Here is a 26,954-nt window from a genome sequence, read left to right as displayed (position 1 = left end):
TATTAACAATTAGCCTACTGATAAACATTTCAGCACCCAACTAGCACCGCTGATGACCCGCAGTACTTTTCTCAGTGTCCCTCTTTACTGAAACCACGTGTAGGGTTTCAGCCCCCAACAGCAAAAGAAGGCTTTGACGACCAATCACGTATGAGATATTTATTGATCCAAAACTGCCTCACCCAATCCAGTGTCTGCATGGGCAGATGGAAAGAACAGTAGGCGTGTCTACAGCTTCAAACTCTCTTTGCTTGAAGTCCAGATACTTAAATTGACTAACTTTAGAGAACTTCACAGCAGTCCGGGTAGGCTTTGCACGCGCTTACAGTCTTCACAGATAGCCAGATAGTCTTGATCATGCACGATAGCCATGCTGCCCAGCTTCTCTTGTTCCTGTCTCTGCTCTGCATCGGACTGACTGCGATCTCTGGTGAGTACTACCCGACTTTGTAACACAAGCGTTATGACGCTTTGCATTTTGTGATTGTGTAGCGGGGTTTACATCACAACCACTCATTTAATAACTTTATATTGTAGTCACTTTTTACTTCGTCCTCTTTATTCAGTTTTTTTGCTGCATTTAGTAAATTAGTTGTGAATGGCGTCTGAATCTGATAAATTCAGTAATGAGTTTCACACAACTCTTAAATGTTTATTCCACTAAGACTTCATTCAGGATAATGACTAACAGCCAGATGATCTGTGGTGATGTAGCGCAATCCTTTCATTAAGGCCACAAAGGATGTCGGTAGGCTTCTGGTTGGTTTCACATTAATTGAAAGGGGCACACTTTTAATGAACTGTGGGAATAAATACACTCAACCGTAACACATTTAACCCCCTCCCCCCATTCCACGCAGCTCACTCTGGGTTGGAGACAGAGGTGGTAATCCCCGTAGCTCTATTTGGAGAGGACTCTCACCTGTTGAGCGACTCGTCTTGGCGCAGCCCGCGTCGCCGAGGCCAGCGGTCTGCCTCTGCTGACCCCGCCGGAGGACCCCAAAGCGGAAGGGACGACTTATTCCTCTCCCTGCCTGCTTTTGGAAGAGACCTGTACCTACACCTAAGGAGGGATGACTCCTTCCTGTCAGATAACTTTGTTGTAGAACAGAGGCACAGTGGAAAGAACACTAAACTGTCGCACCTTTCCAAGGAAAAACTATGCTTTTACTCCGGGCGGATTGTCAATCATACCGACTCTTTTGCATCACTCAACACCTGCGGTGGTCTGGTAAATTCATTTTTTCCTTCACTAAGTCTCACCCCTTCACCTTGTTTTTTGGTAATGGTTGAGGAGAAAATATTAATGGTGGCATTGTCCTTGGTTCCTACTGCTCAGATGATCTCCTGCAGACCAGTCAACACCATCCAGTGTAGAAAACATACAAAATGAGCATAATTAAGTCCCCATTGGCATCATTGTTTGTGAACTTTGCAGCTCTCTTATTAGTGGTATGTGTGGGTCTGAATGTGGCTCCAATCAGTAGCCTGCAGTACAGCCTGCACTGTGTTCGCCTCGACTGAGCTGAGAGGGCCAGTCAGCTGGAGATGAGGTCAGCTGGTTTCAGATACCCTGAAGGAGTGCCTGCCCTGCAGCCAGCAAGCCTGGTGGAGTGAGTACTGGTGTTATTGTGACAAGCAGGCCAAATCTACTGATACTAGAGGCTGGAGTGCGCCATTCACCCCGCCGGCCCCCCTTCACACACGCGCCCGCACACACACACACACACACACACACACACACACACACACACACACACACACACACACACCACACACACACACGTATGCTGTGGGGCTGATTAGATGATGGGATGCCTAAACATCCCATAACACTGTTTGTGTGTGGGGGGTCTGTCTCTGTGCCAGAGTCATCTCTCAGAGCTGGAAGGAATCTCTGTCCATTCTCTCTGACACCACGTAATCCGTCACTTCCTCACACACTGCTGAAACACACACACATATTAGTATTTAACTTTTGAATGCCTGCAAACATCACACCATATGCTTCCCTATCTTGTGAATCAAAGGTAAAAAAAAAAAGCAGAAATCTCATGATCTGTTCCTGGGATGTATTTCATTCTGAGCTTAGTAATGCTGACATTTTGTCGGCCAAGGCCTGCATAGTAACTGGAAAATGAGGTCACGATTGTTTTAAATGTTATATTCATTTGTGTGAGCTAACTAGGTCAAGCTCGGTGACACCTTTAGCATCAGACACAGACATGTGGAAACAGTGCTAGTCCCTCAGGCATTGCTAGAGATGGACACTGTTCTGCTGCATGGCTGACAACACCAAGCAGCACCAGGATAGTATGCACCAGCAAGCCTCTTCTTTAAAGGCTCAGCTTCACTCTGTGGGTCAGATGTAAGTCAATACAACGTGTGTGTGTGCGTGTGTAAGTGTGTGTAGACCCTCATGTCATACAGTGGCACCTCAAGATAGTTTTATTTGTGTTGTTAAATCATTGAGTTGTTTTTGGCTTGAGTTCAGTTCAAACAAAAGCCCCCGACTAGGGAACGTTTATGTGTGTGTGTGTGTGTGTGTGTCTGTGTGTGGAGGAAAAGCAAAAGAGCAGTCTGATCCTAACTATACCTTTCTTCTTTGTCAACCTGAGAGTGCCAGCCAGGTCAGGAGTGCACACTGGGTAGTGTAGGAACCTGCTGAAAGTGTCATCTGACACACATGGACAGGAGAACTAAGGAGTGACCATGGGGTTGCCCTTTCTGTAACATGAGATGACCTTTCACCCTGTCTAGAGGGGCTCTGTTCTACAAGGCTGAGCCACTGACAGGTCCTCACACCCCAGGGTTGGTAACACAGATAAAGTATCAGTGGAGATGTAGAAAGCAGGTTCTCCTTGCCACACACTGGCTGTGTAGCTGCATTCCTGAGGGTGTCTGAGCTGGGAGCTGGAGGTCTGTGGATAGGCTGTAACAGACCCAGTTGCTGTTCCATCTAACCCAGCATACCGTACGCTCTTCACTTCACCATACTCACAGTGGACTCTCTGTGGAGGATGTGGACATTGTGTTGTTCTATATGTGGTGAGGTGAACAGCACCCCCCCCCCCCCTGTCTGTCTCCACTCTATCTCTCTGCTTATGAGCACTACCCATCCCTGTCCATCTAGTGTCTCTCTCTGTATGTCTGTTTGTCTTTCTCTCTTTCTTACCTTCTCACTATCAGAATAATTACTTCTTGTTAGTGTTAAATCATCATCTCGTTATAATGGAATAAAAATGTGTAGTCTCCAATACAGATGGTGGTTCCCATGGCAACTATTGCAGGAACATGTAATTACCACTTATGGGTTTTGGGATACCGGTACCTTTAAGAAAGGGTGGATGTCTTGTTAATGCCATGTCAGCTTACTTTACTGGCTTGTCAGATGAACCTTTACGACACTGCCGTGAATCCTGACCACATTCTCCTGCAGCTCTCCCTTCTCATCGTCCATGATTCATGCATGCAAAGGACTCTTTATAGCCTCTCTCTCTCTCTCTCTCTCTCTCTCTCTCTCTCTCTCTCTCTCTCTCTCTCTCTCTCTCTCTCTCTCTCTCTCTCTCTCTCTCTCTCTCTCTCTCTCTCCCTCCTCTCTCTGTAGCCCGGGGGTGTGTGTGCTGAGGTGAATTGGAGAGTTGTTCCATCTCTTCTTGGGTATGACTGTAGTTTGTAGAGGCAGGGGGGAGGGGCTTATACAGACTCTGGACCAGAGACCAGGACGGGATATTTAGTAGATTTACTTTAATCTTAGCTGTTTTGTGTGTTGATATAATGTTTTTCTTTCCTCCCTCTGTGTGTGTGTGTTTTCAGACTGGACTTGTCCACACTGGAGAAGAAAGCCTCTTCATCCAGCCTGTCAGCGTGAGTGGAGCAGCAGATTCCTTCTCTGGTTTGGAACACAAACTGGTCCGGCACCGACGCAGCACCCAGACCGCTACCTCGGACTCTGCCTTCGCCTCGGACTCTGACTTTCCCGCTGCTGCCTCTGCTGCCTCTGGTCCGTCAGACCACCAGGCAGAGTACTGTGAGACCATCCAAGGTAAGTCAGAAGTTTACAGAAGTCCTCTGAGCAACCAGGCCTTGTGGAGCTGAAGCACCCAGAGTCCCTCTGTCCTCTCTGAGATGGAACCGGCAGTGTACACTCAATAAATTCTTGGATCGAGACTAACAGTTCTGCATGTCTCCTTTGATGTGTCTTCAGTTTGCTCCGTGCTGGAAGAGAGATCCTGAGGTAGGCAGCTGTTAGCGCATTTAATGAGCCTCTCCAGTCTGTTAGCCCCTGTTGGAACCTGCAAAACCTACTGCTAACTCTATCAGACAGTCAGGGAGAACCTCGTCCACCACTCCTACATTCATAATGTGCATACTTTCCAACCGTTGGGTGTCTCTTTGCCAAGAATATGGATTTTTTGAGGGAGAGGAATTCACATTTTTCATGGTAGCCCAGACCCTCTACAGTATCTTTCAACGGAAGCCTGTGTGTTTGGCCCTGAGAGTGTTTACCTTATTTAGAATGAGACATTCAGTAGAGTTCATCTGTAGTGTTCGACTTATAGTTTTAAGGAATGTCGGTTGTTCAGAGTAGTATGAAAGTTGTCCCTTTATTTCAGATCTGCTGTAAGTCCCTGATCCTCCCCGGTTGGCTGAGGATAGGATGAGGGATAGGTATAGGAAGCACATGTTAAATATGTGCTCGAACAGAAACTTATACCTGGAGATAAGTCCAATAAACAAACACACAAACACACACTTTTCCTGTCCCCTCAAACATTTCTTCATCAGTTTTGATATACTAAGGCTGCCGTCTCACTGTGGAGATTGACCCTAGGATCTGTGCGTCGTCTCAAGCGATCATGCTGGTTTGGAGACAATTAAAAACCTCCAAGAAGTTTTCCTACAATGTTTCCCCTGTGCACGCTCATTAACCAGAACGGCCTGACCTTGAAAACGTGCACCCCCAAAGTTACATAACTCCTTCCAAGACCACCAGGACTTTAGACAACCTGTATAAATAAATTCTTTCCATATGTTCATATCTGGGACGCAAGCAGTAATTGAAACCTCCTCGTCCTAAAAAAAAGTGCTTTTTCAAAAAAAAGAGTAAGGAACGCTTAGCTGGTAGTAATAACCTATTTGTTTTAGAACAGTCTTGTATTTGTCTGGGTATTACTATGTCTACCTGTATGTGTGTGTTTTAACAACCCAATCCTTGTCCGTACTAAATTGTGTATGTGTGTGTGTTGGGGGAGGGGGGTCTGTGTGTTGCCCACCGTCTCGTCATGTGACTAGTGTTAGTCAGAGAGTGTGTTAGTGGGAGAGTGTGTTAGTGTCAGAGTGTGTTAGTGGGAGAGTGTGTTAGTGTCAGAGTTTGTTAGTGAGAGAGTGTGTTAGGGAGGGCTTACAGCTCCAGTACTGGACAGTCAAAGAGCTCCAGGTGCTTTAGCCATTCAGTGTATTTGTGTGTGTGTACACTTGAGTGTGCGCTCCAACACCTGGTATCTTGGGGTGAGAGGGATGGAGCGAGGTGCCAGATTTGGAAATTCTTTCCTCTGCAATCACGTCTGCCTGCATGTGCCTGGGTCTGGGGTGTAGATGGGTCTGCCAGCTCCACTCCACCCCCCCCCCCTTCCCTCCCCTCCTCCCTTCTCTTCTCTCCTCTCTTCTTCTCCTCAGTTGAGGGGAGCACTGGTCGTTTCCCCTCAAACCACATGGTCCCTGGAGGCAGATACAGACTGAGACAGACCTTATATCCATTAAACTCAGCTCCACCTCCAGGAGACACACACACACACCCAGACTCTCTCAAGTGTTCTTTGTACATCAGCGCAGTCTGAAAGAAACTGTGTCATATTGCATAAGAGCCTGGCGGAGGGGGAAGCAGGCGGTCTAGAGGTGACTGAGGGCACCATTTGTTTGTTTTACTTGCTCTCGCTGCTTTTTTCCCCCTCAATAAAATGATTTCGAAAGAAGTAAGAAGCATGCATGTAGTATGTAAACGTTAACATACTGTAAGTGGACTGAGTGCTGGTTAAGAGTTTGAAAGGTGCTGAGCTGTTAGGAAGCTGGCTGGTGTTAGGAGTTGTACAGGCATCAGGAGGTGAGGTTTCTGACGACGTATCAGACATCAGAAGAGTCAACTCGTTATCTTACCCTGGAGCTTTAAACCTGGATCCACTCCCTGGTGTCCTGGGAGGAGGTCTGGCCGGCACACAGGATGTTCCCGAGAGGGCAGGAGGGACAAGAAACCAGCTCGAACCGGCTGCATTGTGGAGGGATGGTAGGGAGAGATGGAGAGGGATGAGGAGGGATGGTTAGGGGTAATGAAGGGCGTGATGGGGTGGGGAAGGGTGAGGGGTGATGGAGGTGACCTACGCCCATCCCTTCATCCTAACAGAGTAAGGATTCTCTGGTTAATGTGCGTGTTGACAGAGAAGTCACACTCGGCGTGAGAGATAGCAGGCTGGGCTGTGGGTTTGTGGTCTGTGCTGAGAGAGAATCAGAAGAATGCTAGAACGTTCTGTCCCCCCAACACCCTCCACCTCTTCCCTGCCCGGTCCCTTAACAGACAGCGGCTATTCAGGCTGGGCTTCCAGCATTTCTGTGATTCTCAGGAATTTCAAAGATTGAGCCCAGAAAGCTCTCTCACAGGCTGGTGTATGTATGTGTATGTAAGGGTGGGGTCTGGTCTGGTCTAGCATCGTCTAGTCTAGCCTGATGGACTCTTGTCTAGTCTAAACTAGCCTGATCTTGATGGATGTGGTCTCTTGTCTGGCCCGGCATGGTCTATAGTCCGGTCTGGCCTGATCTGGTCTGTGACTACCAGACTATATAGATGTATGTTTCTCTTGAACAGATGTATGGTTTGTGGTGAGCAGCAGATAATCAGTCGTTCAGCCTCCACTCTCGCTGCTCCTGACCAGTGAACTGGGAGACGTCTTTATTGTGATTACCGTGGTGGCCTCCTGCCTCCCTGTAATGAAATTCCTGCTTTATGAATGGGAATGTGAGATGGTCACCTCGTCAGCAGGACCGAGCCTAAGGAGGTTAAACTAACACTAGGCGCTGATTCCCGCCCTCCCTTCTTCTGTCCCTCTTTCCTTCTCTCCCTTGCTCCCTTGCTCCCTCTTTCCTCCTTTCTGCCTTCCCTCCTCCTCTCACTCCATCCATCCATCCATCCCCTCCCTCACTCCATTCCTTCCTTCCTCCCGCTTTCACTCTCGTCTTTCTCTCAAATGTCTTCTCTCACTCCCTCCCCCCTTCTCTCACTCCTTCCCTCCTTCTCTCCCTCTTTCTCCCCCTCTCTCACACCCTAACAAACTGTAGCTGAAGAGCACGGATGATGGTGCTTTCTAGTCTAAAACAGGAAGGGGCAGCTGATCTCAGGTCTGTCCACCTGACAGAGGGCCCTGTCAGTTCTGTGTTGCGTCTCTCTCCTGCTGTCCTCAGTCCCGATGTAGTGTCCTCTCTCTCCCCTGACTGACGAGGGAGAGAGCTTCTGAAGCCTGCTAATTAAGCCCAACATGGCTGCCTCCTTTCCCTCCCCCTTCCTCTTTAATATGATGAGCTGGGAGGTGCGAGGAGGAGAGTCTAGAGCCCCCCGCCCCGCCACTCTTCAACATCAGAGGCCTGATAACGAGCGTGTTAGTTAGTCCATTTGGTATTCCCTTTGGAGCGAAGTTAGAGGATGACATAATGGAAGAAAGCGTGATTGGACGCTCATTAGAAAACCTTGCTGATTCAATCGCGCTTTCTCTATTTGCCGTCGAGTCAGCGTGGAGAACCGCCAGTCATTATCAAGATGGAGGGCCCGACCGCTGGTGGGGTTCTTTCGGCAGCTAAGAGACCAGTCATTGTTCCTCTGGGATGCAGGAGTATAGTCTCCAAGCTCAAAGCAGGGTGTTTTTGTCTCAACATGACTCTGAACCTTTGTTCCTTTGAGAACAAAGACAGAAACTTGTGTTATTTCCTTCAGATGACTGATGGTTTGCCATCACAAACAGCCGGCTAATCCAGCCGCTATCTTCAGGCTGAATTGGAAAATAATAAAAAATCTCTCACTCTGGGTGGGACGTTTGTCACTTCAGTGACGAGTCTCTGATTGTTTCTGGAAGTTTTCCCATCAGGCTGGCTGCTGTGTGGGACGTGAGTCTGGCTGTTACTGCAGGTCTGGATCTTCACACTCCATTCAACACATTAGCACAGTGTGTTATTACAGTGTTGATATTCAGACATGTGGTGTTTGTTAGGCATCCCAGCTCTCCAGGCTCTGCGTCTCCACCTCATGTTTACAAGAACCTCACTTCCTGAGGACTCCCTGACTCTGGCCCCTCCTACCTTGTGATAGAGATAAAGAGAGAGACTATCCACGACAACATGTGGATTCTTCTGTCTGTTAGTGCTGAGTCTGGATTCGGGGGAGTTCACATGTAGAAGCCACTCTGTTGTCCAGTTCTGTCGCAGGCCAATCTGTTGCTTCTCTGAGAACATCCATTTGTCCCGTTGGTACGCTCTGACTGCCCAGCCACACAGACACCAGCTGGGTCTGACAGAACAGAGCCTCCACAATATAGCGTGGCTTCCGCAGTAGTGGGCTCCAAGAGCTGGTCTACTAACCAGGACCAGATTTATGGAGGGGCCCTGGTTTGACTGAAGTCGTGGGATTGAATGTTCTCCTGAAAGCTAGACTCTCAAAGGGTTGACATGCACTCAATAAACATGGTTGATAGGGCTTTTACTCTGCACCAATTGAATAAATTGAATGGATTATCTAAATGAGAGGTAACTATGGCAACAGCTGGGACCGACTAAATATGGTTTGGTTGATTGAGGAATAGAAATCTCCCAAATGTATTTGTTATTGCTACAGTTGGCTCCGAGCAATATGTATTTTTCTGTTATGTTCATTAGTTATAGTTAAGGCTACTCAGAATTTCAAGAGGATGTGGCCAATATACTTTAGCCAGAAATGTGTTTTCTTTTTGAAACCAAATATGACAGAGTATGTACCTTAATAAACAATTTTGGTTCTTTAGTTGTTTCTGTTGGCTCTGGTTTGGCATCATTTGCTACACTCCTTTGTTATGTAATCCATGCTTTTCTTTCAAATGGAAGACATTTGGAGAGAAAGGAATAAGAGAAGAAAGAGAGACAGGAAGAGAGAGAGTGAGAACGAGAGAGAGAAAAAAGAGAGCAGAGTGAAGCAAGGCCTGGATTCCCCTTCCATGCTGTGTGTGTGATGTAACATACATTTAGAGCCAAGCTCAGAGAGACAGAGAGAGAGAGACAAGGAGAGAGAGATGGGAGAGAGAGACACGGAGAGAGAGATGGAGAGAGTACTGTAAACACATCCTCAGCAGCTGCTGTTCTCCTCCTCAGTGTCGAGGAGACTGATTGTTCCTTAATGAGACCTGGCTACGCACACCGCAGGCTAAATTGTCCCAAATCAGATTTTTTTGCTCATGTGACTCAGATCCATTTTTTTCATAACATTCTGAACAGCACAAAACACATGGAATCTGATCTTTTCAATTCTGATTTGGGCCATTTCACATGTGGTCGTACATCAGATTCAGGCCAGAGTTTTTGCTATGTGACCTCAGACTAAACAGTAAAATCAACTTTTGTGAGCAGCCAAACAAAAAAATCGTACCCGAGCAATAAATCCCAATTTGGCACCAAGGCTTGCAGTGTGAATGTATGTGACCTGTCTGACCATCACTGTAGATCTCTGTACCTGTCTGGTAATGAATCCGTTGGTGCCCTCTGTCTGCCTGGAAGCTCCACTCTCTCTGAATGCACTAAACTGTAACTGTGTGTGTGTGTGTGTGTGTGTGTGTGTCTAGGCAAGAGGAAGGAGAGGAAGCCCAGAGGAGGAGAGGAAGGTCGTGGGAGGAGGAATGCTATCCGCCTGGCGGGTGTGTTCACGGTGGAGACGGTGGTGGTGGCCGACTCTGACATGGTCAAGTACCACGGAGCCGAGGCGGCTCAGAGGTTCCTCCTCACCGTCATGAACATGGTGAGGCTGCACGCGCTCGCACACACACACACGCTCACACACACACACGCAGACGCACACAGACGCTGGAGCTGATATGGTGACAGGGGACAATCTATATCTATGCATGAGATGTGTAGATCCATATGGATGTGTGTGTGGGTAGGTGAAGGCTGCAGGCCGCCCCGGGCCCTCAGTCTACCCTCTCTGCCACGGGGTAGCGTGGCCAGTTTGGCTGGCCAGCCTCCTAATCCACTTTGTCTTTCCTCAGTCACAGACACAGCTTGGGTGTAATCTCCTTTGAAGTCAGTTTGGAAGATGCCCTTGTGAGCTGACTGGGTTGGCAGTCATCCACTGTGTGTATGTGTGCGTGTGTAAATGCGCGGGTGTGTTTGCGTTCGTGTTTTGCTGACGTGTGTTTTGTTCGTGTGTGTGTATGTGTGTGTCGGTGCGTGTGATTTCTTTCCTGCACTGCTGTAGGCCTCACTGCTGTTGTCTTAACTGCATTACCAAGGCATTACCAGGTTTAGTGAGACGGAGGCAGAAGACTGGAGGGTCAGGGTTGGGAAAGAAGTTCTGTAAAACTAGCAAGAGTATGTGCATCAAAGGCTTCATGTCGAACTAGTACACAAACACGGAACAACAAAATGAGCGGAATCTTCTAGAATCTCCTGAGAGATATCATTTGTTTCTGTATCTCTGTTCCTAAAGCAGGCAGATTACCAGACAGCCTACAGTACGGGAGGTTTTATCTGTTACTGCAAAGCTCTGCTCGGCCCGTGTCATTACCTGCCACTCCTAGGCATGACTGTATCTCCCCCCTTCTGCAGGTCTACAACATGTTCCACCACAGGAGTCTGGGAGTCAAGATCAACATCCGCCTCACCAAGCTGGTCCTGCTGCAAACCCGCCCTGTAAGTCTGGACTCTAACCTCTGACCTCTCATTATCCCTCTGACCTTCAGCCTGTCGTAAAGTCTGCAGGTGCTTGCTCCACCCAGCACATTATTCTGCTGCTTTAGGTTTGGGGTGTGTGTGCTGGCTGGTGTTTGTGTGGGCGTGCCCAAGTGGGAGTGCTCCCACAAGCTTTACTGTCAATATATTTTCAGCCACTGCTTTCTTACGGGGCTCTGGAGAACCAGACTAAATTGCTGTGAAGTGTTTGTGTGTTTGTGTGTGTGTGCATGTACAGTAAGTAAGTAAGTGTACGAATGTTTGTGTGAAGTGTGTGTCTCTCTCAGTAGATCAACTCTGATAACAGTAATAGCATGTCTGGTCCAGTCTCTCTCAATAGCCTGGCCTGTCTCTCTGTAATGCCCCAATAACAAATGATTTTAGTTCAGCTCAGTCCTCTCACAGCCTTCTACTCTGGGGGTCAGGTTGGGGGAAGTGTGTGTGTGTGGGGGGGTCTAGTCTATTTTTCAGAGGGCATGAGTGTATCTCAATAGTCTAGTGTAGTTTCCTCTCTTGACTCTCGTTACTCCACAGTACAGGCATGTCTGTTAACCTCTTACGTCACGATATGAGATGGAACAAGGAAACAACGATTCACAATCTGTGTTTGTGTGTGTGTGCAGGAGAAGCTGAAGGTGGGTCACCATGGTGAGAGGGCTCTGGAGAGCTTCTGCCACTGGCAGTACCAGGAGTATGGAGGGGCCCGTTACCTGGGCAACAACCACGTCCCCGGGGGCAGAGACGACCCCCCCCCGGTGGACACAGCAGTACTGGTGACTAGGTGAGAACCCCTGCCTCTCTCCACCCCCTCCTCCTCCTCTACCAACCTCCTTGTGTGACAGCTTGTACCCTCTCAGACAGATCCGAGGGGTATGATATAGGTTTGTCTCTATGGCTTAACCATGAAGGCCTGTAATCTCCTCTCCATTCAGCAGTTTGTCAGCAAGGCAGGTTTGTAACCCCCCCCACCCCGCCTCTCCCACCACACACACACACACACACACACACACACACACTCCTGCACTCCCAGATAGCTTGTTCCCTGGCGCTACATGACACATTCCTAATGTTGGATTACAGGTATTATTACCTGCTGTAATTTCTGTGTGTGCGGATGGTGGAGGGTGAAGGAATCCTTTTGTTGAAACTAGTACTCCCGTAGCTTGTCAGATCCTTCCCTGTCTCCCCAAGCCCTAAGTAGGGGGGAGATGAGGAGGAGGAGGAGGAGAGGAGAGGGGGAGGCTAGTGGAGGAGTGGAGGGGGAAGAGATGAGGTGGATAGTCAGTACAGTGGGGGCTTTTGTTCCTGAGGTGCAAGTAGTGAACCTGATCCCCCCCCCCCGCCCCCCCTCCCTTGAAAAAGGAACACGCAGCGTTCAGGATCAGCATCAGTCAGGATGACACCACACAGACGGGGACAAATTAAAGCCTGTCACGGAGAACTCGTGCGTGTGTGTGTGTGTGTGTGTGTGTGTGGGGGGGGGGGGGGGGGGTAACAGCAAGGTTTTAAGACTTGATTCTAAGATACTTTGTCTTAGTGAGAGAATCAAATGACCTATTGTTAAATCTTTTTGTCTGTTTAAATGGAAACAACTGTTGTTTATTACAGACAAATACTCTAACTACATCCCCACTGCTAGCTCTGTTAAACAGCCCTTTGCAATTTTGCTGTCTGGCCAGCGTCCCAGGTTAGCATTTATACAGGACTGGAGCAGAGCTCTGGCTGGGGAAACGCTGAGCTCACAGTACCTCAGCGTGGCTGTGAGGTCGTACGGTACAAGGAACCGAAGAACCGTGGAACGTGTCTTTGTCTGTGCTCTGGGTTGTGGGACTTTAGCTCTGAGACAGGTGACAGGTCCTGTGCCGGTGACGTGCAGATCTCATGTCATTGTTAATGTCACGTCTGTCCCACATGTCTGAACACAGACGCAGGTCCTGATAAGGAATACGAGGATGAAGGGTGACAGTTCTCTCTGCCTCCTCCCTCTCCTCCACTCTCTCCCTCTCTGTTTCTCTCTCTCTCTACCTATCTCCCATCTCTCTATCTCTCCATCTCTCTATCTCCCCTCCATCCTGGCTCCTGGCCTGTCTGCTTGTTCAGATCAGCTGCTGTTGGTCTTCCAGCAGCAGCCAGCTGGACGTCAGATCTACTTACCTCCCCAACACACACACACTCCCTCGCTGCAGGGCTGTGGTGGGGGGCTACCATGCAACAGTGATGGATGTGCAACTGCTGTTGTCCCCTGTGGCAGGCAGACAGGCAGGCAGACAGACAGGCAGACAGATAAACAAATAGACGGGCATACAGAGAAACAGATAGGCAGACAGACAGATATTCAAACAGGCAGACAGGCAGACAGACAGACAGACAGACAGGCAGATAGACAGATATTCAAACAGGCAGACAGACAGACAGAGAGACAGACAGACAGAGAGACAGACAGGGCTCCTCAGGTGTTCTGGGTTTTTGGGAGGAGGGGTCTGGGGGAGACCTAGGCCCTCCTCTCTGGTGGTCTTTTTGAACCCCAACACCCTCCGGCCCCCCACCCTCACCCCTGGTCTTGCTACACGCAGTATCTGTTACAGGCTAGCATACAGGTACATATCAGTGTCTACTACAGTGTTGAATGAGCATGTTTGTGTCAGGGTTATCTATACCCTCTGTGTGTCGGTTTCTCTTCCTAGACACCCCAGAGCTCTGGTATTCTGTACATGCAGGACATGATTAAGGCTGAAACACAGCTGCACACCCAACACACACACACACACACACACACACAGGTTGTGTGCTGGGCTGGTACACAGATGTTGACAAGCAGCTGTTCTCACCTAGCCTCATGCTGCTGCACAATGCTGGGAAGCACTCCTCTCATGATCTCCTCCAGACTGGCCCCATACAGTATATGCATACACACACATCCACACACCTACACACATACACGCATATACACACATACACGCACATACAAACAGTAGAACACACTCTTTTTCTCGATGTGGGGCTCCAGTGTTAGAGAAAGCATATCAAGGCTGTGGTTGACAGTGTAGACAGAAAGAGTCCTGGGCTTTACCAGGGGCCTGGCATGCCTGCCTGTACACTCTGCACCCACTCTCCATGGTAACCCATACACTGTAAGCTGTTGCTGTGTGTCTGTGTGTGTGTGTGTGTATTGCATAATGTTGGAATTCTCCTGTGCTGCTGGGTCTTTGTAAGTACAGTATAGACAGTGTTCTCTTGGGAAAAAAGGATAGGTTTAGCTTGTGGGACTCTGAAGGCCCCAGTACTATGGGTTAGGATAGAACCAGACCCCCCACAGCCATGGGCAGCACCTTGTATGCCCCAGTGCTGCGGGCTAGGATCCCTAAGAAACTCCCACCCATGAGGGCAGAGGACCCCCAATTGTCACCACCCCTTCAGTAGGAAGAAGAGGACTGACTGGGTTCTGGTTTTCTTCCTGCAGGACAGATTTCTGCGTCCACAAAGATGAGCCTTGCGACACAGTGGGTGAGTAAACTTCTCTCTCTCCCTCTCTCTCACACACGTTCTCTCTCTCTATCTCTCTCTCTGTCTGTGTGTCTCTCTCTCTCTCTCATGCACTCTCTCTCTCATGGGCTCTCTCTCTTTCTCTCTCTCTCTCTCTCTCTCTCTCTCTCTCTCTCTCTCTCTCTCTCTCTCTCTCTCTCTCTCTCTCTCTCTCTCTGTACTACTACAACTCATACCGTGTGGCCCTTGCTGACCCTGGACATTCCTGACCCCTGAAATGAAGAGGCAGGTGGCATTTCACCTCCTTGTTTTTGAGTGCCACTCAAGCACACACACACCACACACCACACACACATCAAACACACACGCACACACACACACACACACACACAGGTGACATTTCACCCTGTGGACTGGGAGAGGCCCCCAACAGACTGCTGACAGAGCAGATAAGAGCCTTCATCCCCCTCAAACTGTGAAAGAGATATGAAACAGTTGAACCAAGATGGCGTCCACTGACAATAAACAAATGGTGTAAACTATACTTTTTTTATAAAATAAATCAATGTCTCGCTGATGAATTTCTCTCTGTATTGTTTGTCTGTTGTGTATAACCCCACACAGAACGAGTCCTGGTCAGTGGAACTGGCTCCTAACTCCATGTTAGGACAGAAGCTTAAAGACTCTGTGCCCCCCCCCCCCCATCAGTGGCATTAGAACAGAGGGTTAGCTCGTGTACTCTTGTACTGTTAGCCTATGGAGCAGCATTCCAGCAGCAGTGCTTTTAGCCCATGGGATACTATTCCTAGTTCGCCTATGGAATGACATTCCCAGACGGGTGCAACTGTGATGGCTGTCTCTCCTGGGTGGCCTCTTCTGGCCCTGGCCCTAACCCTGGCCCAAACCCTGGCCCAAACCCTGGCCCTAACCCTGGCCCCAACCCTGGCCCTAACCCTGGCCCTTCATCCACGTCATCTACGTTATCCATGTAAATGACCTCATCCATATACATGACTGCTTGGTGTTTCTTCCTCTCTGTGAGAGCTGAGCGTGAGCGTTAGGGCTGGGGTGTTTCTGGCAGGCCTGTACCGCAGGCCCAGTGACAGGCCCCAGGACAGCATGCGGATCTAGCCCTGACCTCACGACTGTAAGCACACCCAGCGCTATGATCTCATTCATCTCAGCAGCACTGCTCTGCCCTTGCCCCAAGGCCCCCCCCAGTGTTGAGGTAAGACAGTTGGAGCGGGGTTGTGGATGTACACAGCATGGCAGAACTACCCTCTGTTCTCTGTGGGATGTGTGTGTCTCCGAGCTTTTTGTGCTAGCGTCGCAGGTCTGCTTTTCAGAGTCTGGGTGTGTGCATCTCAAAGATGATTGGATGAGCAGCACAGAACAGGAGCAGCTGTGTGTTATGACCTTTTTATTAAATATGATGATCTAAACAAACAGCATTCAGAAAGACTGGAGAGATGGGATGAACTTGCTTTTGTTTAGAAATAGTGATTTGACTTGGATGAGCAATCTTTTCAGAAGGACATTGTTGTACCGTACCTCCCAGAAACTCACCATGGTTTTCATGGCCCAAGGTTTTCTTTTTTTGGTTACGTTGCTTAATCTTCGTTTTTCATCTACAAAGAATGATTTATACTCTTCTATTCTTGGTGGTTATATGATTTGGTCCAGTGAGATGTAATCCTGGGAGCTGCTCCATCTAGTGATTTGATTTATTCATCTGCTAGTCAAAGAATTGCCTTTTTTCCTTGAAAAGTTTAAATATTTTTCTTTCTCTTTTTCTTGCACTTTACTTTTACTTTTATGTTCAAGCAGTTACGAACTTTACTCACGGACAGAAGGTCTTAAAATATAAACCCTACTGCTTTTAAATAACTAAACATGATTTAGTTGGAGAAACTTGAAAATAGAACACGTGGTATTTTTCTTTTGATAGAACATAACCTCCAATGGTCAGTCTGAATGAGGGCCTGAACGTGCCTCTGTTGATCCGAGGAGGAATTCCCCTGCTCCAGAGCAGGAAGCAGTCTTCTCCAGAGCCTGTATGCTCTCAGACAGGATCTCAGGCGTCACCTTTCATCTACTTTATGAGCAGGATCCCCCTGAAAGGCTTTGATTGTATGGTGTGATAACCTCACCTGGCAGGTGTGTGTGAGTGTGTGCAAGTGTGTCTTTGTGTGTGTATGTGTGTGTGTCAGGATGCCTGGCTTCCTCTGCTTTGAAGATTTCTTATACTTTCCGTGTGGCTGTGTGTTGCTAGCCTCCAGCTAAAGTTTAAGCTCCATGCCAGATCTGACAGCAACCACTGTTGTATGTGTGGGCCAATGCAATATGTCTGTGAGAGAAAGTGTAAGTATGCGTGTGCTTGTGTGAGTGTGTTAGTCTCCAGCAGCAAACACGTTGGTGGTATTCCTCTCACTACAATCAGTGCAACCCAGCCCAGCCTCCTTCACCCGCAGGAGGGAGGGGCAGGAGAGTCTCCTCATCCTTCCTGTGTCCGTGTTTCAGTCTCTCCCCGCCTACTGAGAAGCTTCTCTCTCTACCCCAGCATGTCCTGACAGGGCCTGCCTGTGCGTTCACAGGTAGGCCCTGCCTGTGCGTTCACAGGTAGGGCCTGCCTGTCTCCACTCTCCCGCTGCTGCCGGCCTATTGATGTGTGTGTGCATGAGAGCGTCCCAGTGTTCAGGGGTTCAGAGGGGACGGAGAACAGGGCTGTACCGTCGTCCTGTCTGAAATACCACCAGGAAATGGGTTCTCAAATGTCAGCACACACCTCCGAGCTTCTGGGACCTTCCGCATGTCCCTGTGGTGGGCAGCTCGGAAAGCTAGCCAGACAGAAAACGTTTCTTCTCCCTCCAAGCTATCTGTCAGCTATTAGTCTTCATGTAGTCATCCTATCAACATAAATGATCTCTTAACGGACGGTAAATAGAGACTCGGGTCCCGGGAGAAATCCTTCATGCGGACAGCGGTGCAATAAACATAGCCGGTGATGAGTGGTGATGAGTTGTGCCCATAGCGTGTGTTCCAGCCTCCCTCCCACGTTGGAGCGCTCTGTCGCCGACGCCGTCTGTCTGAGCTGTCCACCTCCGGGCGACCGGAGCTCAGAAACTATCGGACTTTAATTGGATGCAGAGGAGAGGAAAGGTCACTGGCCTGGAGAGAGAGGTGCTCAGTGAGGTGAGAGTCTGTGACAGCCCCCTGGGAGGAGGACTCATGACTGGGTTCCCCTCTGTGAGGAGAGAGGCTGGCCAGTGTGTGGACCAGTCAGCGGTGTGAGGATGGTGCGGTTGGCTGCTCCTCATGCCATATGAAATGGAACCAGCCTGCCATGAGCCGACTGTTCAGAGCCCTTAGATCTGGAGCTAAGCGGACGAGACAGGAAGCGTCCTCCAGATGTGGACCAACCAGAGGGCTCCGTTCTGGTGCCCTCGCGGGAAGTGTGTGTGTAGAGTTCTCTCAAGACCCAGTCAGCTGTTTCCAGGAGTGCTATAGGTGCCCTGGCTCCGGGCCTGCGTCTTAATCCGGCCGGTCTCTGCACCCAGCACGTTATCACATGTTATCACCCAGCCGTGATGTCATGGAGACTGTGACAGACAGAGCCAGCTCTGAGGGGTGGTGCCAGACCCTGGTCACGCTCCGCCGGTCCCTGCCCCGCTCTCTCTGCTTCGCTCCCCTCTTGAGTACTGTAACCCCATGTGATCATCTGGCCCACTACAATGAGAACACTCCTTCTCTTTGTGTCTGAACGTGTGTGACCCACTTTGAGGTGCGCTAGAATCACGAGCCCTTAAAAAGAGGGCCGGCCCTATGCCTCTGTCTCCCTCTCTCGCCCCTCTCTCTCTCTCTCTCTCTCTCTCTCTCTCTCTCTCTCTCTCTCCCTCCCTCTCCCGTTTTCTGTCACTCTCTCGCTCCCTCTCTGACACTGTCTCTCTCTTCCTCGGTCTCCCTTCTCTCTCCCCCTCGCTCTCCCTTCTACCCGTTTGTCCCTTGTGAGAGTCAGCGTTTTCGCCCCAAACCAATGTTGTGATTCAGCTGTTGGTTTCTCAGGGACTGTGCCTCTCCGCTCCTCTGTTTATTGTCCTATTGGCTCCTATCAAAGCAGCCGGGCCCCAGCTTAACTCTCTCTCTGGTTACCGGCTGCATGGTGGGATGGAGGGAGGGAGGGAATGGGAAAGATGGAGGGCGAGACAGGAGCAATATGGTGGTAGCATCATCCTGTTTCCTGTGTTTGGATTAGATCCAGAGATGTGAAGGGCAATGGGGAGGGGTGGGGCTGGGTAGTAGGTAGCAGGGAGCAGGTCATTTAGGCCTGGATGACTGGAGATACTATGCTGACTTTATTGAGAAGCTGTTTACAGGGAGAGGTGAAATTGCACAAATCGGCGGATTCACACCCGCGAAGGCCCAGGTAGTGTGTTTGTCTGTGGGTTAGTGTGTGTGTTTTGCAAATGCATACAGGAAGTGTTTGTATCTGTACCAGTGGAAGTGTGTGTGGGTCACGGGGAGGCGGGGGGGTCAGCTCAGGGGTAGTGTGTGTGTCTCACTGAACAAAGGGTCCGGTCCAGTACTGCAGAGCTGGCGTGGCGCGGGCCCAAAGAATGGTGCTACGTTGTGTTGTCAGCACTGGTAAACTCTACTCCAGAGGATTCTGCCTGTCAATGGAAAACCCTTTATGTTCTAACGGCTAATTACCTCAAAATAAATAATTAGACAAACCGTGCTTGTGTGCCTGGGAGTGCTTGTGTGTTTAGAGCCCTGCTGAGGATTTGTCATCTTTTGAGGCTGTCTAGCTGGATGTGCAGCCAGCTCTGTGAAGGACCACATCTCTGTTTGATCAGACTGCAAGCCACAAACGCTGAGTCAAATCTGAACTGTGATGAACGCAACTGTTTATGTGCACCCTTTGTTCTGGGGCTTAGGGCTCAGAGTGCTGGCTTCAACAGATCTTTGATGCTGCAAAAATCTCAGCCATGCTTACCTCACAGGGTCCATATTCTGACTGACTGTTTCAGCCAGCAGGAAACATGGCTTGCTACGCATGTGGGTTTGGACATCACGTCATTATGCTGTCAGCCTCCCACTCAGACAACATTGTCCATTGACTGTTCAGTCAGTACTCAGACTCCCTCAGGTGGAGGTCAATGGAGTAGTTAGGTCATTGGTTGGCCACTTGTTGCTCTGATGTTGTGGCCCAGTCACTGGGTAGAGCTCGTCTAGGCTGAGCCACAGTAGTTCAGATGGAGAGGTGACACTCATCTGCAGATCTCATTTGCATCAACCCATGGCTACAGTTCATGTTCACTGTATTACCGCACCGGACCACCAAAGTATCTACGTAAACAAGCATTTGAATTGGAGCTCAGGGGATCTGAAACCCTCCCAAATAAGCTTTTTGGGTTGTTGTTATTTGTATAAACCCGTCAAGGATTCTTTCCTAAACTTCTGGCAGATGATAGACATTATACACATAATTGCAGCCTCTGACTAAGCATGCGTGGTTGTAAAACATGGAAGAATCCAGGCCAACATCTGTTTCCATCCACCCAGCCATCCTGCTGATACACTGGGGCTTCACCTCTGAGGCCTGCTGGTAGAAGGATACTTACAGTACAATAGTAAGCTGAGCTGCATCACACTCCTCTACACTGGAGCGGAAAACCACCACCTTGATGCACATATTTGCATTTACTGTATGTGTTGTACAAAGCAAATTGACATTCCTGGAAGATAATGGTGGTGAGTCTGTCGAGTCTGTCATTTATCCTTACACAGGTCCTGTCTGCTCGTTCCTTTACCACGTCAATATGTAAATCTCTTGTCCCTCTTAGGTATTCATTTCAGGGAGCTGTCCTGTCCATCTGTCATTGTGTGTGTATGGTGTGTGTGAGTATCTGGAGGAGATCATCTCTAAACATTGACAGAGAGGGTATCTCATTTATTTCCAGTTGCTGTGTACTGGCACTGTTGGCTAGACAAGGCTTCGCCTCTGAGGTGTGCCTGGAATAAGAAATGATGGAGAAGTAGTTAAACTGGACTATAGAATAGTAAAACTAGTCTGACACACAATATCCCCTCGAATACTCGGGTCATTATAGGTTGGAAATGATCATGTGCAACACAAGCACACATACACAAACACTCGCACCTAGACGCACACCCACACATTTTCCAAATGTTATTACCCTATGCTTCATTAAGTGGCAATTAGGTCTGAAATCTGTAAATATGGTTGAATAAATCACAGCCAAATAAAAAATAAGTAGTGTGTATCAGTGAGTATGCTTCAGTGGGCTGTACAAGAGACAGACCAAATTCTGAAGGGTTTCCGAGTTTACATTCATTCAACTGATTCCTCATTCAGTGGTGTAACTAGCCCACTTCTTTGCTCTATTTCCACTGTTGGTCTTTAAGGGTCAGAATTAGCCAAGAGGATTAGTTGCCTTTAAGAATGAGCAGTTTCATGTGTGTGTGGGGGTCTGTTTTCTTTTGATGTGTGTGTCCGTGTTTGTGTGTGTGTGTTTTATCGTGAAGAGTGTGTGACTCATTTTCGTTTGGAAAAAGCCAGGCTTTTCTCTGAACAACCTCTTTATTGTTCATCTAATTATTGTTCACCTGTCTTCTTTAATCCCAGTTTCCCAGAGTTCCTGGAGAGCTGAAGAACCGCTGGGGTCTTTGATTCTGTTAGTAGCCTCCACTATATTTTAGATAACAGCCAGTTTTTGTGAGTCTGTATGCAAATCGCTTTCGTGCCAAAACTAGTCAGAACACTTTTGCAGAATCATCTTGTTTTTGACCTTGTGTATCTCATAACAACTGCCCTGTCTCATGCCTAGTATCACTGTTCTGTCCGCACCAGGTCTGGATCTGTCTCTCAGCTGGCCCACTGGAGCCAGCTCATCAGTTTATTACAGAGAAGGTTTACATCAGGCTTTATCTAGGCCAGGGTGATTTCTCTGCTTTCCTGCAGGAATCCCATCTGGGTTTGATTGCTTTTCTCTTGTCAGTGATTTAATATATGCCTGTCTGGATTCAAATGAGCTTGTGTGGAGAGGAGCCAGGATCTGACAGAGAGCAGGTGTGTGTGTGTTGCCAGACACACAGGGGTAACTCACACTCCAGTGATGTCATGAAGCCTGGATGACTGGCTGATTGATTCGTTTTTAAACATCCTCGGACACTTGTTTGTTGCTCAGATATAATCACAGAGTAACCCCCATCTTTTACATTTGTGGATGCCAGGGATAACATACTGTATCTGCTTGGTTTCCATTCCAACAGCACAACAGAACATGGACTCAGGGATCAGTGGTGTTGTTCCTCCTGACACGGTGCATGAACCTCCGTCAAAGGTTTCCTATGTGCTTTTAATGTGTTTATGACACTGAAGGCTGTATGTAGCATGACACATTTCCACATGGTATAGAAGCAGAGTACAAATAGCCCTGAACAGCCTATGGTAGGCCTTGATACCACAGCATCCCACACATCAATGCATCACCACTGTGTTGATATGAGAGTGTCCCGTCATCCTAGACTCCAGCCTGAAGTATGGAATATCACCCCACCATGATGAGAACCACATGTTTGGCCGAGGTGAGAATGCTCAGCTCAGCTTGTTTCAATAAGGACAGAAAGAGCTTCCGCCAACCATTCTCACACTGCAGAATCACGCGTCATTGTCCCAATCAAACGCCTGTCTTTACTGCATTGTTTAGATAGAACAGTTGGTTCTGGGCTGATCAGCAGGGAGCGTGTGTCTGGTCTCAGGTATGAGAAAGACCTCACTGGAACAGAAAGAACAGCCCGGAATGGAGACGCTCACCCCGTGTGTTGTTCGAGGGTGATTTTAACCGACATCATCCTGACCTTGAGGGGCTGAGTTCGTGTTTTCTCAGCCCACACGTGTATTATTTAGGGAGAGGATGACAGAGGAGTGAACATCTGGAGGACGGGGGGGGGGGGGGGGGGGGGGGGGGGCGCTGGGAGGGGGGGAGCGCTGCGGTCATGGCATGAATCTGACAAATTACAAGAGAGTATGAAAGTTGGAAAAGGTTCAGGGATGCGGCTCAGCTATAGCAGGGGGTAGTGTCCTCCCCCCCCCCTCCTGTTCTTTACCCTGTCTCACTCGTGTCTGTGTGTACAGTTACATCATACATGTAGTTAACACAGCATCAGTATTCTGTAGCACAGTCTACTGAGCTCTTCCTTCTCCATCCAATGGGCCTCCCTCTCCCCCCTCCCCTGATCTGCAGGGGTGGGGGGGGGGCGTCATGACGGCCTGTAGAGATGACCCTCCCCCCCCCCCGTGTGCTGCCCACCTGTGTCACAGGGATCGCCTACCTGGGAGGAACCTGCAGCTCCAAGAGGAAGTGTGTTCTAGCAGAGGACAACGGACTCAACCTGGCCTTCACCATCGCCCACGAGCTGGGACACAAGTATGTCTGTCTCTGTACGTTGTCTGTCTGTCTGCTTGTCTGTCTGTCGGCTTGTCTGTCTGTCTGTCTGTCTGTCTGTCTGCTTGTCTGTCTGTCTGTCTGTCTGTCTGCTTGTCTGTCTGCCTGTCTGTCTGTCTGTCTGCTTGTCTGTCTGTCTGCCTGCCTGTCTGTCTGTCTGTTTGCCTGTCTCTCAATCTGGCCTTCCCTATTGCCAGCGAGCAGGGACACGTATGTCTGTATGTTTTGGACACAAACCATTATATGCTCTCTGGCACTTTAGCTTTTTTTATGGTAAAATCCTCTGTAATGTTTGACTAAATATCCATGTTTTTATTCCTGCTGTGGCAGCAAGGTGTCTGCAACAGCTAGGCAGCTTTTACAGCAGCACTACATAAAGCCCTCTTTGATAGAGCAGGGATGCAGAGCCAACACCAAACTCAACTGGAAATAGTGCCAGGGTGAATTAGCCTTTGCAACAGCTTTGTGGTTTTGCCAGGCCCCTCAGGAGTTATCAGAGTTTTCATCAGGCAGCATCGGTCAGCCTTTCTCAGGGTGCCAGGACCCCTGCTTTAATGGCTGAAAGAGGTAACGAGCTGGCATGGAGCACACCCGACTGGTGCCCATGCTTCTGTACACGTAGACATACACACACACACACTCACTCACACACCTACACACACACACACACACACACACAGCATACCAGGCTGGCCTGGAGCAAGACAGACGGTTGCCCATAACACAGGGTGTGATTATCGAGGCGCTGCCACGCTGGACACACACACACACACACGTACTAACACACACGTACAAGGCCTCATTGTGCTGAGTGTGTGAAACTCTTATTAAAGTGCTGGGTTTAGGTGCCCTCCTCTCTGTGCTATATAGAAGAAAAATAAACGTAGGCTGGCATTCACACCTTATTGGTCTCTTTGTGACTAGACTAACCCCACACACACACACACACACACACAAACACTCTCTCTCTCTAATCATAGAGCAGTCAGCAGACACCGAGCAGTTCCTAGTGACAAAGCGGTCTCTTGGACTGTCTAATCACAAGGTCCGTGGATATTGATCAGCTTGTTCTGGAGGATGCATGTCAACATTGACTCATTTAATTGAGCGCTGCACACAATGCGTTCTCCAACAGCACACTTGTCGGTTCCAGGGACCCTCAGTCCAATCAGCGCTCCCAGGAAACCAGATTGATTCTGTTAAAAGCTGATATTGTGCTGAAGAGAGAGACTTGATTCATGATTGCATCTCATGCACACTCCTGAAGTCCTTATGGATTCATGCTGCTGGACATTTCAAAAGCTTGTATTTGGTTCAGCGGTACCGGGGAAAGGTTGGAGCTGCAGCTGGTCTCTCCTCTTGTTGAGGAGATAGTCAGTCTGTATAGGAGACACCAGGCCTGGACACACGGGGCTCTCCTCCCCTCTATTCAGTCTTCACTGTGTACATGGCCTTACATGGGTCTTGATATGTAATTTGATATTGCTTTCATTATAGCTGGGAACAAAGCCTGGACACTGGGAGTCCACTCAGTGGTTTTTATTAGTTTCTGAGTCGCTGCCTGGAGTTTGAGCTGGCTTGTTGTTTTTAATTTGCAAATGTAGGTCACGGCTTTAGAGGAAACACACAGCACCTCTCCGAGCACAATCCTCTCTGTTTCAACATCTCAGCTCTTGTTCTCTCTCTGCCCTGCTCTGCATACACACACACACACACACACACAAAAGCACACACTTGCATGCACACATGGACATGCACCAACATCTCCACACGTGAACAGGCAGTACACATAGACACAGGCACAATCCCACTCATCCACACACTCCCTAACACACACCCAGTGAGTTGAAGATCCCTGCCCGTTCAAGCCCCTGAGGCAGTGACCTCTTCTAGTGAATGTGTTACAGGTGTGTTGGGATCGGTTGCAGGTGTGTGAAGTACTAAAAAGTGTTCTGAGGTATGCAGCAGTGTTTGTTGTCTGATAGGGGGTTTGTTTTTCTGTCCTAGATATATTTATTTTTAAATTAAATGTGTGTATGTATGTATGTGTGTGTGTGTGTTTGTGTGTGTGTGTGTGCGCGTGTGTGTATCATCTTTTCCTCAGTATGGGTATGAGCCATGACGATGACCATGCCACTTGCACAGGCCACTCCCACATCATGTCTGGCGAATGGGTGAAGGGCAGGAATCCTAGTGACCTATCCTGGTCCTCGTGCAGTCGTGACGATCTGGAGAACTTCCTCAGGTGAGAATTCACACACACACAACCACATCCACCCTCACAGCGTCAGCCTGCTAAGTGTACCATGTGACAGCAGCTTAGGGAGCCTGGTATCCATGAGTGTTCAGTCAGGCAGACTGTCTATGGTGGCCTGTAGAGTCTATGAGGGTGGAACATGTGCCTCAGTCTGAGGGGCTGAACCCTGCTACATTTTCCACTTCCTGACTGTGCCCCTGCATTATGAGTTGTTTCCGTCGAGTTCTTTGAAAGTGGCAACACACAGAAGCAAACGTGCATGCAGAGGAAAATGCACACGTACACACACACACTTACACGTACTGTACACACACACCCTCTCATGCCTTGTGGTTGTTATTTATTCTACTGACTTCAATAAGTGACTGAGTTCCTCACAGAGACTTTGAAGATTGACGCTGGTTGTAAATGTCTGATCTGACATGAACTTGTGAACCTTGCAGAGGAAATGGCTGATCTAGGGGATAGACAGTGGATACTTAGTCCCACCACTCTATGCAGCTTTTAATCAAATTCAATGCTGTCTGTCTCATAATCAATAAATGCATCACCCATCAAACAACAGAGATGATCTCAGGGATCATCTGTGGGCTGCTGCTTGTTAACCATTCACTGGAGATTGTCACATTGATATGGTGAACACCAAGTCCTGCGAAACTGACCTGGTGCTGCTCCACCAGGCTGGGCGGTCGGTGGTCCGGTCTGTGCTGTCCCAGGGCCTGTAGGGATACAGGGCTGGTTGTTCGAGTTAGAAGAGACATGAAGCCAGAATGATGTTCCTTTAGACCTGTTGGAAGGGCCACAGGCTCCTCTTGTCTGGCTGGGAAAATGGCTGGGGAAGGAGGGAGGAGGGGGTCTGGGGAGGGAGGAAGGAGGGGGTCTGGGGAAGGAGGGAGGAGGGGGTCTGGGGAGGGAGGGAGGAGGGGGTCTGGGGAAGGAGGGAGGAGGGGGTCTGGGGAGGGAGGGAGGAGGGGGTCTGGGGAAGGAGGGAGGAGGGGGTCTGGGGAGGGAGGGAGGAGGGGGTCTGGGGAAGGAGGGAGGAGGGGGTCTGGGGAGGGAGGGAGGAGGGGGTCTGGGGAGGGAGGGAGGATGGGGTCTGGGGAGGGAGGGAGGGGAAGGGCTGGGGAAGGAGGGAGGAGGGGGAGGGAGGGAGGAGGGGGACTGGGGTGATTGTGTATTCTGGATTAGCTATGCTTGTGGGAGACTGTAGCTCTTCTGTGAGACAAAATGTGTGTGTGTGTCTCTGGGTTTGTTCTAAGCTGTGCATGTTCTGTGTGGCTCGCTGAGATAAAGGCTTCCTGCTGAACTGCAGGGCTTGGTGCTAGCTGGGTTGATACTGGTTAGAAACACAGACATCACACTGGACAAGACTAATGTCACCATCACCTGAATCTCAGCCTGGCTCATTCCGCCAGCTGACCCAAACACACAACCTCTCTGTACAGAACTGTATGACAGTCTGAATCAATAGTCAATATCACCCTTATGATATCTAGGAAGTTCATTGTGTGTGTGTGTATTTGTTTCACTGTCACCCAGGTCTAAAGCCAGCACATGCCTGCTGCACACAGACACAAGGAGTCGCTACCAGGTGCGCCTACCCCCCAAGCTGCCAGGCATGCACTACAGCGCTGACGAACAGTGTCAGATCCTGTTTGGAACCAACGCCACCTTCTGCAGCAACATGGAGGTAAGACACAGCGTGTGTGTGTGTGCCTGTGTGTGTGTGTGTGTGTGTGTGTGTGTGTGTGAGAGCATGTAGATGAATAGTAACAGTTTTTCTGAAATAGGAG

General features: G+C 49.2%; 1 protein-coding gene across 2 annotated transcripts in view; it reads left to right on the top strand.

Moving 5' to 3' along the window:
* Positions 1-281: 281 nt before the first annotated feature.
* Positions 282-26,954, top strand: part of adamts17 (ADAM metallopeptidase with thrombospondin type 1 motif, 17) — a 44,485-nt gene continuing 17,812 nt past the window's right edge. For both annotated transcript variants that reach the window (XM_062471516.1, XM_062471515.1), the window contains exons 1-10: positions 282-430; positions 861-1,231; positions 3,817-4,045; positions 9,849-10,021; positions 10,831-10,914; positions 11,577-11,734; positions 14,414-14,457; positions 22,781-22,886; positions 25,009-25,149; positions 26,701-26,851. In XM_062471516.1, coding sequence (XP_062327500.1) covers positions 358-430; positions 861-1,231; positions 3,817-4,045; positions 9,849-10,021; positions 10,831-10,914; positions 11,577-11,734; positions 14,414-14,457; positions 22,781-22,886; positions 25,009-25,149; positions 26,701-26,851 — 1,530 coding nt within the window. In that variant the 5' untranslated portion in view covers positions 282-357. The remainder of the gene's footprint in view (positions 431-860; positions 1,232-3,816; positions 4,046-9,848; positions 10,022-10,830; positions 10,915-11,576; positions 11,735-14,413; positions 14,458-22,780; positions 22,887-25,008; positions 25,150-26,700; positions 26,852-26,954) is intronic.

This window comes from Osmerus eperlanus, chromosome 10 (genome assembly GCF_963692335.1).
Source record: "Osmerus eperlanus chromosome 10, fOsmEpe2.1, whole genome shotgun sequence".
NCBI classification, from domain to species: Eukaryota; Metazoa; Chordata; class Actinopteri; order Osmeriformes; family Osmeridae; genus Osmerus; species Osmerus eperlanus.
This window is presented reverse-complemented; position numbering and strand designations above follow the sequence as displayed.